Source organism: Gopherus evgoodei, unplaced genomic scaffold (genome assembly GCF_007399415.2).
Source record: "Gopherus evgoodei ecotype Sinaloan lineage unplaced genomic scaffold, rGopEvg1_v1.p scaffold_32_arrow_ctg1, whole genome shotgun sequence".
In the NCBI taxonomy this organism is placed as follows: Eukaryota; Metazoa; Chordata; order Testudines; family Testudinidae; genus Gopherus; species Gopherus evgoodei.
In genome coordinates this window covers 2,192,244-2,213,507 of record NW_022059994.1, presented here as the reverse complement: position 1 = coordinate 2,213,507, position 21,264 = coordinate 2,192,244, and the positions used below count along the sequence as shown (strand labels likewise).

Here is a 21,264-nt window from a genome sequence, read left to right as displayed (position 1 = left end):
TTGGCTCCAAAGTTCACCAAAAGTTTAGACCCAACATTCCTCCATTTGTAGCTTTGAGATAACTATTAATCAAAAAGCTACACCCTATTTCAAGATCTCAAGGGCCGCTTGGCAATTTCAGCCTGGGCCAATTCGAAGAGAGTAAGGCTTTTAGCTGAAGTGGGAAAAGAATAAACTGACTTACATGAGTTTATGAGGGAGGGGACACACTGAATACAGCAACACAGTATTATAAGGACTACCATGGCCCCAACAACACCCACCAAGAGGTTTTTAACCCACCCAAATCCGGGCAGCCAATTCCATAAGGCTCCCCACCAATCATAAGGTGGCTGGCCAGAGGAGTAGTTTTTAGCCATTTCCCTTAGGTGTTTGGTACATTGAAAAGTGTCAGAGTAGGTGTCATTTACAAAAACACAGCATTCTTCATTTATGAGGGCGCAAGTTCCTCCCTGGGCTGCTAACATCATATCTAAAGCCATTCTGTTTTGCAAAGCCAACTGGCGCAGCTGGGACATTTCCCCGGCCTGATTCTCAAATAGGGTTGCAGTTTCATTGGTCAAAGATTCTAATAGTCCCTGTAGACGGATGATGGCACCCTTCAAGCTAGTGTGACCAGCCCACCGCTGCCAGGACAAACCATCACGGAGATTAATATCTCTGTCAGTTTCACGGATGTTACGAACGTGGGGAAAATGAGGGGGAGTGAGGGAGATCCGAGAAGGCGGTGCTAGCCATGCCAAATAACATGACCCTGCCCAATCAGGGGAGAGAAAATAATAAGCCTTGGGCCCGCACACCCAGTATGTTCCATATAATGCGTTTTGGGTATTCCATTTCTCAAAGTAGGAGGTAACCCACCACCCGTTGTACCACTGTTCCCCTGGTAACGCAGAGGGGTCGTTGTGTGAACTGCAGAGGCACAATTTGGTAGTGTTGTCCTCAAAGGGCAGTGTAGTACTGCTTGAGCAGTTGTAGAAGGCAATTGTGTATCCTTTAACAATTAGTTGGACACCCTCGAGATCTGAGCAGGGCTTTTTAAAAACTGACTCTGAAAACCTGCCCCTCCATGAAAAAGTTGAAAAGGTTGGATCGGGGTGAGGGATCCACATATGGGATAAGTGGGATGCGCAAGGCTTGAAGCCAAGATTTTTACTAAAGGCGGTGCCATTAAAATATATGTTGCATTTACTTGTTCCCACAAAAGTTGACCCTTTTTCTTTAACAAAACACAGTGATCCTGTTTGATTGGTTACCCTGAGATATTTGTTAATTGGCACTTCTGTTTTGTCCCACGTAAGATTGGGTTGGACTGGATCTTTTATTCTAGTCGGTGGCATCCAAGTCATATTAGCAGTGGTTAGGGGAATGGGTGTGAAGGGGAGTCCCTGTGCTGCATTTACTGGAAATTGAGTACATACCCAGCAATCACTTCTATTTCCTAAAATACGAGTTTTAACCTCGTGGGAATATCTAATAAAAGCATTATCTTCATAAGCAGAAAATAAACTGAAAAAGCATAAAAAACATACAGTTGTCAGAATAAAGGGTCCTCTCATTTTTTTCGAGTTAATTTAAGTCTAATGTCTGAGAGAGGTAAGCTGGTCCACTGGTCGAAGGCAGTGTCCTCAGTGGTGACAAGAGCTGCTGGTCCGTCACTGTGGTCCACTACGGCTGGCTTGACGTGGGAGTGGTGGATCCAAGATTTGCGTCCTTCCAGGAACACTGCAGTCTGGGTTGTCAAAAGAACCTGGTGGGGTCCAGTAAACCTTGGCTGGAGGGTGTCGTCACGAACGAACTTTTTGGCCCAGACGAAGTCCCCTGGTTGGAACGGGTGGATTTGTTCCTCCAGCGGCACGGTCTGGGAAAACTGCGAGGCTTTCCAAAGGGTACGGAGGCGAGCCTGTAGGGAGAGAAACTGACACGCAGTCATATGATCCCCTCCCAATAGTGAAACATCAGCACGTGGTAGCGCCCCGCCTTTGAAAGGGGGGTGTCCATAGAGCAGTTCAAAGGGGGATAATCCCAATGCGCGGGTTGGGCGAGTACGAAGGTGAAACAGGACCAAGGGAAGTACCTGAGGCCACTTTAATCCTGTTTCCTGACAGTATTTAGCCAATGTAAACTTAAGTTCCCTATTCATACGCTCAACTTTCCCGCTAGACTGGGGGTGGTAGGGTGTATGAAAGGAGTGTGAAATGCCCAGTCCTTGTTCTAAATGGCCAAGGACATGACCAGTAAAGTGAGGTCCGCGATCTGAGTCGAGCACAAGAGGGATGCCAAAACGGGGTACAATATCTCTAAGGAGAATCTTCGCCACTGTGGCAGCAGTACAATTAGCAGTAGGAAAAGCTTCGACCCAGGAAGTCAGAGGGCAAACCAAAACAAGGAGGTGCTTTTTCCCAAAAGCCTTTGGCATATCTGCAAAATCAATTTGAAGATGTTGAAATGGAGCAGCAGGCGGAGGTCTTCCACCCTTAATTTTGTTAAGAGGTGGAGCAGGTCCATTACGCTGACATGTGCTGCATGCTTTCACTATTGATAGGCAATAGGGTTGAATGCCTGGAGCATACCAAAAGCGAGCGATAGTGTCCACGAGGGCGTGCGTGCCGTAGTGACCCCCTTTATCATGGTGCCAGCGAACTGCCACGGGGTATGTGGAGCGAGGGAGGCAGGCTCGGCCATCTGGCATAAGCCAGGTCCCTTTGACCAGAGTGGCCCCGAGGCTTTCCCATGATTTTAGTTCAGCAGCGGGTACTGGTACGGGGTGCGGTGGAGTAAAGGAGGAGGTTGCAATAGCCAATGTGGGCATGGCTAAAGGTAAGGTGGCAGCCTTCTTGGCGGAGGCGTCAGCCAGGGCATTCCCACGGGTAACGGGGCTGCTATCTTTAGTATGGGCCCGGCAGTGAACTACAGCCAGGACAGAGGGTTTTTGGAGGGCGTCCAAAAGCTTGTGGATGAGGGGGAGGTGCTGAATGGGTTTACCGGCAGCTGTCTGGAAACCTCGAAACTTCCAGAGGTGGATATGACAATGCACAACTCCAAAAGCATATTTGCTATCAGTAAAAATGGTAACGGTCTTACCAGCGGCCAACTGGCAAGCTCGGGCCAGGGCATAGAGTTCAGCGGCTTGGGCTCCCCAGTTGCCTGGCAGTGAGGCGGCCTCTTGAATGTCCCATTCAGAGGTGACAGCATAACCAGTGAAACGCTTGCCATCAACATAGAAGGAGCTTCCGTCCGAGAAGAGGATGCAATCGGGGTTGTCCAGTGGCACGTCAAACAGGTTGTCTCTTATCTGTAAGATGCTGGAAACTACTTCCACACAGTCGTGCTGGTCCTGGGGGACTGGCAGGTCAGGAAGCAAGGTAGCTGGATTAAGGGGTCCACACCTTTCAAAAATTAGGTTAGTGTCTTCTAAGAGTTCGGCCTCTAGCTGTTGCTGACGATGGGCCGAAAAGACTTGGGTTGTGCCCCTACGCAGAAGGGCTGACAAGGCATGAGAGGTCCAAACCGTGGTAAAATGACCCAGGGTTAGGCTCTTTGCCTTTGTGATCAGCAGGGCAGCTGCTGCCAGAGTTCGGGTGCAGGATGGGGTTCCCTGAGCGACAGGGTCGATTTGCTGAGAGTAAAAAGCAAGCGGGAAATGGTGGGGCCCGCTCAGCTGGGTAAGGACACCACTAGCAATTCCGCCCCTCTCGTGGACAAAAAGGTGAAAGGGTTTGCTGTAATTGGGGGGGCGGAGAGACATGGAGGAGGCCACACTGTCCTTGAGTAACTGAAAGGCTTGAATAGTGTCCGGGGACCACTGCAAAGGGTCAGGAGCAAGGTTAGCAGTGAGTCGGTGGAGCGGTTTGTTTAACTCCCCGCAGGACGGCAACCAGGGGCGACAGAAGCCAATTAATCCTAAGAAACCTCGAAGTTGTTTCTTGGTGTTCGGTAGAGGGCAGTTTTGAATAGTCTTTATGCGGGCTGGGTCCATCTGTCTTCCTTCTGGGGTTAACAGGAAGCCCAGATATCGGACCTTCTGTGAGACCCACTGAATCTTTTTAGGGTCTACCTTGTGGCCTCTGGTGTGTAGGTATAATAAAAGTGCCTTACCATCGATGCGGAGGGCAGCTTCTTCGCGATTACCTAATAGGATGTCATCTACGTATAGGACCAATGTGGATCCCTGCGGACTGGTGAAACCTTCCAAGTCGTGGCGGAGGCACTGGCTGAAAATCGTGGGGCTGTCTCTGTAGCCTTGAGGAAGTCGTTGCCAGACATAACTTTGTCCCTCCCAGGTGAAACCAAAGAGATACTGAGAGTCTGGGTGCACAGGAATGCTGAAAAAAGCTGATTTTAAGTCAATAACAGTGAACCACTCAGCATCCCAGGGGATTTGGCTGATGATAGTAGCTGGGTCAGGAACTACTGCATGAAGAGGGACCACATACTGATTAACAACTCGTAGATCCTGTACAAAGCGCCAACGAACAGGGTCTCCGTCCTTTTTAGGAGGCTTTTTGACAGGCAGTATAGGGGTGTTACAGGGAGTGCGCTGAGGGCGGACTAGCTTTTGTGCAATGAATCCCTCGATAATGGGGCGGATGCCCTCCCGGGCTTCCAGCGACAGGGGGTATTGAGGGACTGACGGGGGGGGTTAAGGAAGGCTTTACCTGAATCCTTACGGGCTCTGCCGAAAGGAGCAGGCCAACATCAGTGTCAGAAATTCCCCAGAGGGTTGAAGGCAAGTCAGTGAGGTCAGGGGAGAGAGAGAGAGGTGTTTCCCAATTACCCTGAGTAGGGGCCGAATCTCCTAACACTGTCATCAATAATCCTACCCCTTCAGGAGTGCAGGTTAAAGTAGCCTCAAGCTTACAGAGTAAATCCCGGCCCATCAAAGGGATCGGACAAGCTGGGGAAAAAAGAAAACGGTGAGAAAAACATTTATCAGCATAAATAACATTCAAAGGCAAAGTGAGTCCCAGAGACTGTGGGTTGCCCTCCACCCCAGTCGCAGTTTTAACCTCAGAGGATAGCCAGGGAGAGGGGGCATGATTTAAAAGAGAGAAAGTAGCCCCAGTATCAATGAGGAAAGAGACAGGCAGTCCCTGGACTGAAAGGGTTAAACGAGGCTCTTTGCTGGGAGGGGAGAAAGTGAGAAAGGAGCCGGCTAAAGACATTAAGGAAATAAGACCATCACATTGTTTGCCTTCGCCCCCGGGGTACCGTCATTGAGGAGGCTGAGTTTGCTGCGGCTGCTGCTGTTTCCCGTAGTTGATCCAGGCCTGGGGGATGGGCTGAGCTGGTGGTGCAGGGGTGTATTCCTCACTTGTATAAGCATCTGCGGATGCAACCAGACCCTCTGGGCGTCCCCAGGGGCATTCACGTTTAAAGTGACCAGGCTGTCCGCACTGAAAACAATTTCCTGATGGCTGGGGTCGCCAGGACCCTCTTCCCCGGGCACCCTGGAATCCCCTGCCACGGCCACGGCCTTTGCCTCGAACACCACCGTGAAAAGCTAAAGCCATCAGCTTATATTCTTCCTTTTTCTCTTTCTTTTTACTACTTTCCCTTTCTTTCTCCCAGGCAAAATCAGCTACTTCCAACACTGAAGTGACTGACTCACCTCCCCAACCAGGGCGAAACTTTAAGAAGTAATCCTTTACAGGGGGCACCGACTGATTCACAAAAAATGAAATAAGAGTAGGGTGGTCTGCTTCTCTCTCAGGATCCATCTGAGTGAACATTCGGGCCCCCTCCAATAGCCTCGACCAGAACTTTCTGGGCGGCTCATCAGATTCCTGCCGAATCTGCATGAACTTAGCCTGATTAGGCGAGCGGCAAGCCATTTCCTTGAGTCTCTCTAACAATCGCTCTCTATCTGTTCGCAGCTGAGTCAGCCTTAGCTGAGTCCAGTCTAGGGGATTCCAGCCAGCGGCCAGATCCCGCCTATCCATCCAAGTAAGATTAGCTGCATTGCTATCTCCCCATGTCCTTTCTGCCATCCACAATCTACTACGTTCTTCTCCGGTCAAAACTCTACTTAACAACTGATCCACATCCGTATAAGTAGGATTATAACTTAAAAACAATCTTTCTAGAAGTTCTATGATCTTTCGGGGATTTTCCCCAAAAGACCCTGACAACTGTCCCCACTCTTTCAAATCCCATTCTAGCCATCCTTTATATTCCACAATACTAGCATGTTGCAATCGTCCATCATTGCCCATATAAGGTTGATCGTGCACCTGTAAAGGCATCTCTCTAACTATACTTTTATTATTCGCAAGAGATTTGACGGAGACATCCTCTGGGCTATCCTCAGGGGGGGGGCATGCACCCTGCTGTACCTGCTTGGACCTAAGCCTAGTAACTACTCCTCCCGAGGTTTGCCCCTCCAATTCCTCCTCATCCTTCTGCACAAATTCCAATCTGGGATCCTGCAGATTCCCCTCTGCTACAAGGAGAGAGTCCCCCTGCGGAGGAATAGGGGCAGGTGCAGAGGGGACCAGCTGACGAGTCAAAACACGCCGTGGTCTACACCCTTCATCGAAATAACCTGGAGGGGGTTCACTCTCGGGAGAGTACCTGACTGCCATAATTTTTAAAGATTTCCACAGCTCTGCTGCTGTGTCCCAACAAAACCAGTAACATAACTGTCCCGGATGGTCTTTTTCGATCTGGCTCTTTACTCCTCTTAAGGCAGCCTGCTCGAAAGAGCCATACGAAGGCCACCTCATCTCCGAGTCGGCCAATACCGCGGTATACCCAGTCCAATTCCTTACACATAGTGTGTACAACTTTTTCCTAGACATTCCTGTCTGTACTGGGAGTTTCCCTTCGTTCCATAACTTATTTACAATCCCCAACGGACTCTCAAGAGGCACGCTAGTCCCTTGACCCATGGTGTCTGACAGGAGCCCTCCAACTGGCGTTTACCCTGCTGTCCAATACACGACCCCTCAATATTGAATTGGCTAGGAGAAATCTCCTGTGGCGCCTTGCCAATTCATATATGAGTGGTCTGACCACTGGACAGAGGTACCGCACCAGAAGGAATCCCGGACGAGCCCCCAAATTGTTAGGTAATAAAGCAAGTCCTCACTCACCTCTCCAACACCCAAGCTCGTGCGGAGTTGGAATTTTGGGCACACAATTCTGTCAGAGACCAGACACTAATGCGTTGATCAACGGGCTCACACTACCCCAAAAGCTTTAGAATAAGTGTGGCGCCTTTATTAGGGGTGAGCATCAATATTTATACACAGAAGTAAACAAAGTGATTAATAAAAGAAAATGGTCATGCATAATCAATCAAGATTTTACAGGAAGAGCAAGTTTAACAAGTAAATGCATAGAGATAAAGGCTAATGGCTACTTGAGGAAGGGGGTGTCATGAGTAGTTTGCAGGTCAGTGCTTTGTTCAAAAAAAGGTTCAGAAAGGATTATGCAGAGACGGCCAGTCTGGGTGTTTTTTGGCTCCAAAGTTCACCAAAAGTTTAGACCCAACATAATCACAGGATTCCAAGAGCTGTGGCATTAAGAGAAACACCAGCTAGCGAAGGAGTCAGTGTGAAATTAGGAAATCTTGTGACAATCCCAATGTGACGTTTTTGTGATTTAATGTGGACAGGAAAGAGCTGCACTCCTAGCTATTGCAGGTCCTTACCTGGCCCCCATCCCTGCACTGTCTGAGCAACTCACAAACTTCCATGGGCTTCGACTCACCATACTGCTGTGCAGAGACACCTGTACCTGCCAGTAGTGTGGGGGCAGAGTCAGGGCAGTGTCTTCAGCTGATGTTACTGAGCATGCTGAGTCTGTGTAAGCATGCTCACTCCAAGGCAAGCAGCAAGTCAGTGGGGGGAAGGCACATGGGTTCATTTGTCCCCCTCCGCCCCACACAATGTCTCTGCTGCTGTGCGATGTGGAAGGTTGTTACCCCCATTTAGAAAAGGGGAAATTCGGGCCCAGACAGAATAAGTGACTTACCTGACTTCACACAGGGCAGAGAATGGAACCTGGGTCTGCTCAGGGTAACTTAGCACCTTAACTATGGGGCAAACCTTTCCCTCTACTAGCTAGAACCTGGGAGAAGAGGATAAGGAGACGGATGGACATGCACAGACACAGAGTTTGTCTGATAATCATCTCACTGACCCTCCCCACAGGCACTAGGCCAGTCTGTGCAGAACCAGGTGATAATGGTGAGATCACCAGTCCCTGATGTGGGCTTTCAGGGGGCTCTGCTAGCCCCTGATTGGCTTCCTTTGGTTGCCCCCTGGCATCTAATCAGGCCTAGAAGTCAGTGCCTCTGGGCTGTGTCTCTAGAGGCAGCCTGATCCAGGGTTTTACCCAGGGCCGTTCTTAGGATTTATGGGGCCCTACGCAGTATTATTAAACTGGTGGTGCCCCTATGCCCGATGGCAGCCAGGGCTCGCAGCCCAGCGGGGAGGGGACAAGGCAGCAAAGGATAGTGAGATGCCCGGCCCGCCTCACAGTAGCAGAGAGTCCCAGTTCCCTGCAGAGACCCCGAACCAGCCCCCTCACGCAGAATGGACATGCAGACCCATTTGAAACCCTTCACCACAAAAGACAAAGCCCGTAGGATTCATCATTAACTATTTATTTCTCCTCCCCGGGCTCCCTACAGCCACCAGCCACCTTCAAGCTTTCCCGCTTCTCTCCCAGGCTCTGCTCACTTGATTGAAGCACCTCAGCGGATGGTCCAGCTTTGCTCTTTCACTTCCATTCTTCACTACTTTGGGTAGCTGCATCTGCAACTGAGCAGCCTGATGGAAACACCTGAGTCCTCTGTCTCGGCAGGCAGGCCAAGCAGCTAAAGCCAAAGACTCACTGAGAATGGGGCAGGTTAGCCTGAACTGTCAGGAGTGGAGGCTTGGCCCGTAGGGTGAGGTTACCATATTTGAACGTTCAAAAAAGAGGACACTCCATGGGGGGAGTGGTAGCCCTGCCCCCTATCCACACCCTCCCACTTCCCGGCGCCTGACTGCCCCCCACAGAATCCCCAATCCATCCAACCCCCCCCGCTCCTTGGCCCCTGATTGCCCCCTCCCAGGACCCCTGCTCCTAACTGCCCCCCAGGACCGCACCCCCTATCTAAGCCTCCCTTCTCCTTGTCCCTAACTACCCCCTCCTTAGGCCCCTCACCCTAACTGCCCCCCTAGAACTCCACCCCCTACCTGTCCCCTGACTGCCACCCCATCCACACCCCCGCCCCCAACAGTCCCCTGGTCTCCCACACCTATCCAACCGCTCCCTGTCCCCTGACTGCCCTCCCAAACCCCTGACTCATCCAACCCCCCCTTCTCCTTGCCCCTTGACTGCCCTGACCCCTCTCCAGACCCCTTCCCCCTGACAGGCTCCCCCCAGAACCCCTGACCCATCCAACCCCCCTGCTCTCTGTCCCCTGACTGTCCCTTGGGACCCCCTGCCCTTTCTCCAACCCCCTGCCACCCTTACCATGCTGCTCAGAGCAGTTTGTCTGGAGTGCGGAACCAGACACAGTGCTGTGCTCCCCCACGGACCGTGCAGCCCCGCCCCGCAGAGCGCTGCCGGTGCGGTGCGCTGAGGCTGCAGGAGAGAGGGGAGCAGGGGAGGGGCCCTGGCTGCTGGAGACCAGGATGCGAGCGGCTCAATCCAGCCTGGCCTCCATGTCAGCCGCATCGCACTCTGCACTGGGAGGGAAATCCCGGACCTTTTAGAGTTTTACAAATTCTTCCCGGACGGCTATTTAAAAACCAAAAAGCCAGACGTGTCCGGGAAAATCCGGACGCATGGTAACCCTACCATAGGGACTCCAGCATCTGCAGCTGCTGCCACCTATATGGTGAATCCTCCATCTGATCACCAAACAGCTCTTCCACATGCTGCACACTGGCCTCACTGGCTGACTAGGTAGGAGAACAGAAACCCTTTGTTACAGCAGGAGAGTCTCGTCAATGCTGCACTCTCTGCATGGCTTTCAGAGGTCACCATCAAACACGGCTATCCTGCCCCTAGGAGTCTCTCAAGGAGCTGCCTGCGCAGTCACTTGGCACCCAACAATAATGGCCTCTGACAGCGGCATTGCGGAGGGAGCTGAGCAGACCGTCCCTTCTATGACTTCCTGAATTGCTGCCAGGACTGATTCTAAGAGAAGAGCAGATTTCTCCTCTGCACTAGGGAGATTCCCGTAGGAAAAGCAGCTGTGGTGATGGAGGGGGCAATACAAGAACTACCCCTGAGCCCTTGAATAGCATCAACCAGGACTCTGGGAGCCAGGGGATTGGTGTGTCTTGCTGGGAGAGCAGAGCTGGAGAGCAGAAAAGGGCATTGGAGGAATCGTAGAAAAGTCAGTGTCATGGCCGGGTCCTAGGCAACCAGACCTAGTGGTCAGATGCAGAGTTCACACTCAGAAGACAGGAGTCGAGAGTCAGCTGGGTCAGGACCCTGGAAGAGCAGAAGCAAAAGACCAAATTGTGTTCAGACCCTCAAATCAGATGAGTCCCAGCGAGTCAGGATGCCAGGAAATCAAGCCTGGGGAGTGGGAGCAGGAACAGCTAACACATGGTCCAGAAGACAGGGCAGCTTGGGTGTTCAGACAGCTTCTTGTTCCTGCTGTTGGTTTAAGGAGGTCCCGGGGGCCGATTAGCTTCTCTGGGACTCTGCCGATAGGCCTCAGGGATGGAGCCTCAAACTGGGTCTGGACTTTGTAAGTCCTAGGTAGGCAGTTTTTAGTAGGCTTCCAGGTGGCCTGCTGGAGTGTTGCTGTTCCCATGAACCCTGCAGACCTGGGTTAATGACCCAGGGGTCATGACAGGGAGTGATCTCTCCCTGCTCAAACCTCCTGCAGGAAACAGGATCCCAGACACATCCTCTGAGAATAAAAAACCAATGATGACAAATAGGCTATGTAACAAGAGCCCCCTCTTTCTTGCAATAGCCCCAAGTGCCCAGAAGAGTGAACTGTTCTTACCTCCAGGAGGTGCATGGGATCTTCCATCTAAGCCTCAATGGGACCCATGTTGCTTGGTTTGACAGGATGAGATCATCTGTCCCCACTGCTCTCTGAGCTGGGCTGGCTGCAGCATACATCTGTGTCAGAGGCTGGGACAGAGACTGGAAGAGAGATGTTACAATCAGGGTCCAGGCACCCCCGGAGGAGAACAGAGGGTCTGAAACCGAAAGGCAAAGCAATCAAATCGGAGGATTCGACAGAGAATTTTCGTACCATACAGGGACATCAAATAAGGTCTGTTAGGAAAGCTGAGATGTTAGTCTGGAAACTGCTAAGGCCAAGATTGTGACTCTTAAGATTCAGTTTTAGTCACTACAAAGTGTGTTTGGTTTTGTTTGTCTGTTTGAAATTTGTCTCTGTCTCTTGCTTAGCATCACTTAAATCTCTTCTTTGTTACTATGCTTCCCAAAGCACCTCAGTGTTGTGTGTGTGAGTGAAGTGTGCAGTCTCCAGCCTACCTACAGGCTGAGCTGTGCCCTGTTTCTTTGAATGGTAGCGAATAATTTCGGAGTGGTGCTGGGCACAGAGTCCACGGGACAGTTCACCAGACATCTCCTGTGAAGCCCAAAGAGAACAAAGGAGCAGGAGAGATTCAGGCCTCACTGATCCATGGGAACTTCCCATAGAAGAGGCTACACAGTGCTCCAGATACAGCCAGCAGGATCCCTCCCACAAGCTGGGCCAATGTACCTTCCCCTCCCAGCCCCACAGCTTCTTCCCCACCCCAGCCTCAGTAACCCCTCCCATCTCCCTGGTCTCCCCACCCATGCTCCAATACCAGGCTGTTTCCATAATGGAAGCAGCTTTGTACCAGAGTTCACTCACCGCTAGATCCTGGCCAGGCCTCGTCTCACAGCTTTCTAGCTGGGCTAGCAACCCCGTTGATAGTCATTCTCACAGTTTGTTGGCTGGGAACTCAATCTCCAACCACCTGACTGTCCTTTGGTCCACTCTTTCCTGGGTCACGCTCCTTCCAAACAAAGTCCAAAAATGTCTTGAACAGAAACAAGGTCTTCTACCCTCGTGGGGAGCTCTTCCTCAGCCTGATTTTGGCTTGGCCTGCCCTTCTTGGGTTTCTATGGTCTTCTTTGTCCCCTTCCTTAGGGACGGTGGGAGAACCCAGTCCTACCCTGGACTCCAGGTTTTGGCCCAAGGCCGTATACTGAACAGCTAGGTCTGCTTCTGTACTTTTGCTGCTGTTTTCCCTTGTTTCCTCTCAGGTGGGGCTCACTGGGTCATCAGTTTGGCCTCGCTCCAGGCTTTGCTGCCACAGGCCAAGCCACCCTCCTATATACCCCCTCCTCCTTAAAATCCGGCCCAACCCAGGGGCGAGTTCTACTCTTGTCCAGTATTCATCCCTCACCATCTCAGTCGCTGTCACCGGCTGTGCACTCCTACTGCCTCGTACTCACCAGAACTCAGAGGCCATCCTTCTCCTCCTGCAGCCACTCACTCTCATTAACACTGCTTGCAGAGCCTTGTTCTGAAGCCACTAGCTTCTTCTGTAGCCTTTTTTCTACTGCTTCTGCATCCCCCAAAACCTTTTCCATCAGGGTCTGAGCACACACCACTGCTCAACTCTCCTGCCTGATTCATCTCTGTGCCAACCATTTCATCCTTCACCTCCCTGCAGCACACGACAGGTGTGTTGGAGGAGGGTCTGCAAGGTCCACGGCCATCCCTGCCATCTCCACCTAGCCTGCCTCATGTGTCTTTGTCCAAGAGGACACCTTCTCCATTCTTTCTACCTTCCTGGGGCCCTGGCCCCTCCGTTTGCCACTCAGGAATTTCCTATGCAGGCTCGGGTCTTTCCATATGGCCTGCTTCTCTGCACCCAAACCAAAGAACTTTTCTTCCCATCTTGGCATTAGGCTATGCTTGTACACTTTCTCATGTCCCTGCTCTCAAGGGGCTAACCTTCTCAGCACAGCCCCAGCATGCTCTCTGAGTCAGCTCTTTTTGTCCATGGGCGCAGTAGGTTGATTTCTCTTTGCAGGATCTCTGACAGGTATTGCTGCTGCTCCCTCAAGATTACCAGCTGCATCTGTAGCTCTGCCTGCAATTCCTTCTGCTTCTGTTGGGTTTCTAGGAGCTGCTGGAGAAACCCGAGCCCAGCTTTGGCTGCTTAACCAGTCCTGGAACTCAAATGGGAAATCCTACTTGTGGGGACTGGACCTTCCTTCAGTAACCAACAGTTCCATGAGCCCTCACGGATGACAGGGGAATTCAATCCTGCTGACTATGCCAATAATCAATGAATCTACTCATTGTTAGGTGCCCTCTGGTCCTCCATCGATGGTCACTCCAGCACCATAGCAGTCTCTCTGCCTGGTAATTCGGCCCTCTGGCTGGCTCACCACCTTTAGTCAACGCTTCTGGGGCTCAGCTTGTCACACACTGAAAGTCCAAAGAGGTCTTCGCAGAGAAAAAAGTTCTTCTGCTCTCGCTGGAGCTCTGCCTCAACCTGCAGCTCCCTTGCTGGGCTTGGTAACCCTCTCGGGGTGCGTGTATGTTCCCTTCTTTGGGGCCAGTAGAGGAACCTGGTCCCATCCTGACACTAGAAGCAGCCCAGGGCTCTGTACTCAACAGCTAGGCCTGCTCTTTTCTCTTTGCTGCAGGTTTCTCTGGGCACATCCTACCTCTCTTCTCTAGTTCTCTTCTAGGCTTTCCTTGCTGCTTTCAACTTCCTACCTAGTTTTCATTCCAGTTCATAGCCCAGCTAGGCTTTATCGCCACTGAAGTCTGGTTCTTTCGAGGCCAATACATGGTCCCTCTGAGGTAGGACTCATTCTCTATTCAGTTTGGCTAAGCCCCAGGCTCTGCAGCCCAGCGGAAAGCATTCTCCTTTCCCTCTTACAGACCTGCGCTGCCCAGTCCTGCTCTTATTGGGTTGAGGTGAGACTTGCCTACATGCTCAGGGTTTAGGTGATCACCATATTTGGGCTCGGGAAGAAATTATCCTCCAGGGCAGATTGGCAGAGTCCCTGGGGGTTTTTCACCTTCCTCTGCAGTATAAACACGGTTCACTTGCTGGAGGAATCTCTGCACCTGAAAGTCTTGAAACCATGATTTGAGGACTTCAATAGTTCAGACATAGGTTAGGGGTTTACAAGAGTGAGAGGTTGAGATTCTGTGGCCTGTATTGTGCAGGAAGTCAGACTAGAGGATCCTAATGGTCCCTTCTGACCTTAAAATCTGAGTCCATGAATTCAGACCTCTCCAGTTCAGACCTGGTTTCCAGAAGGGCTAAGTTCACAAAGACTCGACTAGGCTGCAGTTGGAGTTTGGCTGGTTCTGGTGGCTCTGACTTTCATCAATCAGAGGCTGACAGGTTTGTTGAGAGGATGGTGAAACCCCGTTGCTGATCAGAAGGAGGTCAGAGTCAGGTCTCTAGGAGCTGAAGGTTCATTTGTCCTGCTGCAGGAGGTGGAACTGGAGAGCGGAGTTATGTGAATGAGAGTACATGATGGAGTGGAGATTGAGGGACGGGAGCCTCCTCCCAGAAACACTCCCAGGAGAACAGGTTTGAGGACATCTGTGGGGAGCCTCTTGCTAGGAAAAAAACAAGAGTGGCACATTGATGGAGATGTCTCTGTCCCAGGGATGGGAAAAGCTCCCAGCCAGGCTATGCAGCAGGGATCCCATTTCTCCCCCAGGAGACCCATATGCCCAAAGAAGTAAATGGCGCTAACTGCCATGTGGGAGCGGGGTCTTCCCTCTCCACCTCTTTGAGAACTAGCACTGCTTGGTTTCCTAGGACAAGGTGACCTGTCCCCACTGCTCCCTGAGGTGGCTCAGCTTCTGACTGCACCCATCTGGGAGGCTGTCACACCCCCCAGGGCCTAGAAGACAGGTGGGGAGGAGGTTCCTATTCATGTTCCCCTCTGAGAGCCCATAGAAGGGCCAAAGGAAGAATAAAGGGCAGGAGTGCCTTCAGAACTGCCTGGCCAGTCACCATCACCCATCAGTCCTTGGCCTCCCAGGCTGCCAGTGATGGGAGCAGCTCCGGGTGGTGGCTAGGATGACATGGACACTAGGCCATGGGGAAATGGGTGCAGCTCTGTGGGGCAGGAAAGGTTCACAGAGGGCACTTAGAGGACTCCCCTGCCCTTCCCAGGAGTGATAGCAGAGCATCCCATCTAAAGAACACAAGTCCATGAAGTCCACAAGTCCCCACTAGGCTCCTTGCTCCCAGGCCAGCCAATGGTGATAGGATGGGAATGAGGCCTGGGCCCCGCCCCAAACTCCTGAGTCTAATGTAACTGCTCACCTTGTCCCCCATCAGCTGCTGGGTTTCCCCCAGGATGGAGTATGTGAGGAGCAGCCCAGCCTGGCTGACACACGCAAGGGGTCGTGGAGCACCAGCATTGCTGTCTGGAGGAAGTATTTTCTCTGCTCCTCAGAGAAGAATTTTCTGAAGACCTAAAACCAACAGGACAGGAGGCTTTAGCAGATTGCCCAGAGCCAGCCTCCAAGCCCTGGAGATAGAATGGCCTCAGCATCTGGTTCCCCAAAGGGAGGGTGAGAGAGCTGCTGTAGCCAAGGCAGTTTATTTCCCAGGAGGCTTTCAGGGTCCCATGGCTCAGGGAAGCCCCTTTCTTAAAAGGTGGCAGATGCTTAGGGACCAAAGCCTCCAGTGGCTCTTTCTGGAGCGCAATTTATTGCAGGGGCCATGATGGGCTGGAAATGGATCTCTAATGTGGGTGAGCACAGCCCACTCTGCTGTGCAGCGCACAGAGATGATAGGGGACCCTGGATTGCTTCCAGCAGAGAGATTTCCTGCACCTCAGTGGCTAGAGGAGTGTGCGTGGGCAGGGGAGGATTGGAGCTGACAGACCAAAGGTCTATTCCCCCCTAAATTGGTGATTTCTCTAGTAGCTGGGTAAGGTCTCTGCAGCTCCTTGGTTTCTTCCAAAGGGAATCCAATCTGCAACCTGACAAGGATAAGGAGACTCATGTCCCTGTCCCCATCACACACACTCCTAGGAAACTTTTCTTCTGCTGCAGCAATGCAGCTTGTGGGAGGCAGGACAAGCTCACACAGTCTCTCTCACGTGGTGGCTATAGAGCAGCATTCTGGAGATGCACTTGTAGATCCAGGAGCCATTCCAAGGCCTCCTCTGTGATGTTGTGGAAATCACCCATTTCACCTTTCGCTCCAATCTGGGGCTACTGGGTTATGGTGTGTTCCAAGGTTTGGATGTTCTCCCCACGGTTGTGAGACGGGGGGGAGTGGAGAGCGGTCTTTGATTTCCTACTTGTGCAGCAAGTAGCCGCAACTTGGGTCAGTGGCAATGTGCTTCTTTGGAACAGTGGCTGAGGTCCAGATACTCCACCATTCCCTGGCCGGGTCTGGACACATGAGGAGGGCGCATGTGGTCCATACTGGCTCTGGAGCTCACTGTGTCCCCTGCCCAGTTCCCAGGTTGGGGCATTCTGCTTCTTGACTGGCAGTGAAACTGGGCAAACCCACCTCCTTTCTCTGCTTCTACAGGCTGCAGGGAATTAAACAAGGGTCTGATCAAGGAATAGTGACTGACTGAGCCAGTGCTCTCCTCTCAGACACTTGGGGATCAGCCAGGGGGACAAGGAGCAGACAGACACCCAGAGCCATAATCCTCTATTAACTCATCCACCTGGGGATTCTCCTTATGCCTCGTAGCAATGGCTCCATGTAAGACACTCAAATCACGGCAACTAGCCAGGTTCCAGCGTGGGACCTTTAGCACCAGCCTGTCCCCGTGGGTGCTGGATGAGGAACTCTGAGCTGGAAATAAGGAGTGGGCTCTTGTCCTGTCTCCAGGAGGCATCCACTGCAGGGACCCCAGCCAGCCCCACTCCCTGAGCTGTGTCATGCCCTGCCGCAGTGTCCTTACCTCCCCCACGCTGGCTGTGTTTTTATAGCCCAGGAGCCTGCTATCCTGTTGCCAGTCATGGCACTTCTGCCTCATGTATGGTCAGCACTGGAAGAGAGAGAGAGAGAGAGAGACTTTGATCATTCTGATTGCAGTTTCTGTGTCCTTCCAATCCCATTGGTGGCTGCACAGTGGAGTGGAGAAGAACAGAGGCAGAGAGAGATTTGTCCTCCAGCTGGGGTCAGGCTGAGAGAAAATGTTTGGGGTCCCATTATCCACCTGTGGTCACTCTCAGTCCCCTGTTGGGTTCCGTGTCCCAGCGGGTTCCTTACCCCTCTGTTGGAGCAGCAGCTGGTACAGCCGGTAAGTCCCCTCCCTGGCCTGCTGGCTGATGTCCTTGTCTGGGTCACTGACAAACAGAGCCTGCTGAGCCACATGAGATCTAATGGAAGGGAGAGGAGAGGGGACTCCATCAGCAGTTTCCTGTCAGCTCCGTGTTCCCCCTGGGCCACAAGGCTCCTTCCCCTTAGCCCCTCTGCAGGAGATGGTGGGAGAGAGGAGTGGGAGAGAGGAGCCTGAGATAGACCCTTCATTTGCTCTGCTGCCAAGGGAGCCAGGAGCTGCTTTGGGATGCCAAGCAGGGGCTGGAGCATGGTCCCCCTAAAGGCCCAGGGACAACACTTGACCAGGACAAGAAGAACTTGACTCAAGCCTGTCTCGTTCCCTGCTCTGACTCTGCCTCCCCAAGAAGAACACTCCAAACCCACAGCCCCTGCAACAACAGATCCTACAGCCCGTTGGAGCCAGTCCGCCTATGCCTAGAGTCAGGAAGCTAGGGTCAGAGGTCACTTACGTCAAACTCAGGGAGGGTGACTGCCTATCTGAGCAGTACCATGCTGCTCCTTATGGCCCTGGCTCTATCCTGGGACACTCTGGACACGATCCAGAGGTTGACATGCTGTGGGGAAAGGAGACAGGTCAGGATCAATGGGCAGGTGGTGCTTTGCAAAGAGCTTCACCCCCCCAGCCCCAGGGGCCCGAGACATTATGCACAGGGGGAATAGCTGAGTCATTGATCACAGAGCTTTAGAAGGGGATTCTTTCCCCTAGGACACAGCTTGTATCCTGCAGGTCACAACTTGTCAGGGTCTCTGTAGGTTGGGACAAGGTTCGGTATCGGGGCTGGTCCCATCCTCCCAGAATTCCTGATTCCTCAACAGTTCCCCAGAAAGGAGACTGAACCCTTGCCCTTCCCTGCTAATAAAATCCTTGGTGGCATGTAGGGAGTCACTGAGAGCACAACCCCCCCAGGAATTTCAGAGCATATCATAGAGAAGGACTGATTCCCTGGGCTCCTCCTGTTTCTCTAGAAAGGAGCGTGTGCCTCTTCTCTGAGAATGATCTCCAGAATCTCATGGGGTGTGTGTGTTGGGGAGGGGAGGGGGGGAGAAGGGGGGTTTTCAGACTCTCACTCCACAGGACAGCCAGGGGCCCTGTGGTTAGTGCTCAACAGAACCAGGCAGAGCTCTGGCTTGAAGTCCCAGTTCCTTCCTCTGTCCCTCAAGAAAGCAGGACCTGACACTGCATTGCACTGACCTCCCCAACCAAGGACGCCCCAATGAGGACCCAGCTAGGAGGACAGAGTAGAAAGTGGATCTACCCGTCTCTCCTTACCAGTCCCCCAAAGAGTTAAGGTAAAATTGGTTCCCACCCCTCCTGATGGGGCTCACCTCCAGGATGGAGTGGAGCCTGCCTGCGTCTGGGGACTCTGCCAGCAGGTTCCCCAGCATGGCATCCAGGAGCTCTGGCATGACTTTGTACAGCGCCTGCAAAGCATGGCTCAGAGTTAGGGAAACTGGGCCTACATCTGCCAGAGGATGGGAAGATGCATCTCTGGGAAGCACTGATAAGACTCCCAAACACATATCCTGCCCTGTCTCATTCACATCCCACTGCAGGAATTTTAGCAAGGATTGATGACACCTGGATCTTTGATCCATGAGCTTAGCAGGTCTCTGCAGAGGGCCTTGTAGGTAGAAGAGTAGGAAACAGCCAAGTTGCTATGGATGGAAGCTGGGCTGCTGGGCAAAACACGGCATAAGAAAGAAAGAAAGAAAGAAAGAAATCGCCCAGGGTGGGGTAATCCTCTGGAGGAAAGGATCCAATCCTGCAGCTTGTTCCATCTCTGCCTACCTCACCCCTAAATCTGCAGCTCCAGGGAATCAAGGGAGCAGGGACCAAGGACCACTCTGGAAGAGGAGGAGGATGGAGGAGGAGGAGGTACCTGGGTGTTGATGGTGTCCTTCTCCGTGCCAAGGGTGAAGACTGAGCAAAGGGCAGCTCTCAAGAGGTGGGTCTCTAGGTCTGGCTCAAGGGCAGATTTCATGGTGCTGGGAAGAGAGAGGCGCTGGTATTAGACTGCGCAGTACGGGAGTGGGACTGTCACCAACACGGACACGAAACCACAGGGATATAGGCACAGGCTGGCGAGAATGGAAACTGAGGCACTGAGCTAGGGAATGACAAGGCCAAGGCGTCACAGACAGACAGTGGCAGGACAGGAATAGCGCCTGTTCCCTGGAGCCTGCTGCCCCTCCTGTATCTGAGCCCGGGAGTGAGCCCCTCCCCAAGGCCCCTGGAATGTTAGTGGAGTGAAAAGAAGAGCCCAGCCAGGAGAGAGTGAACCTTCCCACCCCACCAGCTCTGCCAGAGGAGCCACTCCTGGGAGGTGACAGTGACTCCCAGCCTTGGGCCTGAGCAGCACTGGGCTTAGGGGAGCCAGCGGGAAGGGGGGCTGTCTCGGTACCTGCGGTTGCCCACTGCAATCAGGGAGCTGGCGAGGGATGGCGCTGGGTGGAGAGTCTTTAGGAAGCTCCTCAGTGAGCTCCTGTGAGACGCGAAGGAGACAAAGCAGCGTGAGAGATTCGGGCCCTACTGACACCTCCCAATGAGGAGATCACACAGCCAGTGCCCCACATGGCCAGCAGGATCCCCCACTACCTCCTGCTCCTCCCATTTCTTCCTGCCCATCAGACTTGTCCCCCTTCCAGGATTCCTGCCCAGCTCAGTCCCACTCCCTTCTATCCTACTCCCTGCCAAAACTGCCCCCATTCAGCACCATCCCGACTACCGAGCTGGGTCCATGTTATTCCTTGTCCCCCAGTCTCAGCTGCCCTCCAGCCCCACAATTCCCTCACTAACCAAACTCACAATTTCTCCCTTCTCTTCTACCCAGCCTTCCGCCCCAGCAATCCCTGCCCTCTGCTGCCCCCTCCAACACCACCCAGCCCCCACCCAATAGCCTGGCGATACCCCTGCCAATCCCATCTCTCTCTCCTCCCTCCAACTGCTGTATGACGTGTCTCATTCACCACAAACCTCTCCACCACAGCCGTCTTGCAGCAGCGTGGCTCCAGCGTGTGCTGCCCTCTGTCCTGTGCAGCCAGACACGTGGGGTAGATGGCCTGCAGGAACATGAGCTGCTGTCCCTCATCCTGTACCCACCAGGAGTGGGGTATAGCGAGAGAGAACCTGTTAGCTAGGGATCTTCCTGCCCCACTCACACCAGCTGCAGGGCTCAGGCCTCAATGGGGGATCGTGGGGACCTGCCTATTGTCCAAATCCCTCATGACTTCTACACAAGCAGAATCAGGAACTCTACGTGATGGTAAGATGGATGGCGGATGTTCAGGTCAGCAGATGTCCCTTGCCCTCCTCCTCACTCTCCAAGCCCAAGGCAGGCTGGAGAGGGTGGTGACCTGAGGAGTTACCCTGCCCAGCCAGCAGGCAGGGTGATGACACTAGGGTGATTGACTGGCTATGAAAACAAGAGTCTGTCTTATTGCCAGGAGATGGAGAAAGTCAGCCAGCAGCAGCGGGGTGCAGAACACTGCCCTAGTGCGGAGGTGACAGCGGCTCCAGGATCCTGACATCCCAGCACTTTACACATCTTCCTGGAGCCTCCCAACCCCCCTGGGCTGTAGCGATGGGACCTCAACCCTACTGATGGCAAACGGGCTTCAGCTACCGGCTCAGGGTCGCACTGAGTGTCAGAGCCATGGACGGACCCCTTCACTAACCACTGCTGCACACTCCTTCCCACAGCTGGCAATTGCAGCCAGGCCCTAATGTCCAGTCCCCCTGCCTTTGAGAGGGAGGGTCACTCCTGCTTCCATTGCTGCCTATTGATCTGTGGGGCTTTGGGCAAGTTGCTCCCCCTCTTTATGGCTCTCTGGCACTCACATCCCCGAATGGGCTTTAAAAATGACAATGGTTAAAGTTTGGCCCCAACTATGTCTTGTTTCTCTACACCAGCCATTTTAGCAACGTTTAGAATTCTTGACGTCCAGCACCTGGAAACATCCCTTTCTCCTTCGCAGACAGCTTGAGCCTCCCTCCTTGCCC

General features: G+C 52.8%; 1 protein-coding gene across 3 annotated transcripts in view; it reads right to left on the bottom strand.

Annotated features, from left to right (window-relative positions):
* Nucleotides 1-1,652: 1,652 nt before the first annotated feature.
* Nucleotides 1,653-21,264, bottom strand: part of LOC115640831 — a 70,417-nt gene continuing 50,805 nt past the window's right edge. Inside the window, exons 7-9 of one of the 3 annotated variants that reach the window (XM_030543860.1) lie at nt 15,273-15,427; nt 6,289-6,296; nt 1,653-1,663 (exon numbers count right to left, since the gene is read on the bottom strand). In XM_030543860.1, the coding sequence (XP_030399720.1) occupies nt 15,287-15,427 (141 nt within the window). In that variant the 3' untranslated portion in view covers nt 1,653-1,663; nt 6,289-6,296; nt 15,273-15,286. Of the gene's footprint in view, nt 1,664-6,288; nt 6,297-14,280; nt 14,558-14,705; nt 14,848-15,272; nt 15,428-21,264 lie in introns of those variants that run through there. The other 2 variants (XM_030543859.1, XM_030543858.1) reach the window with 2 other exon arrangements.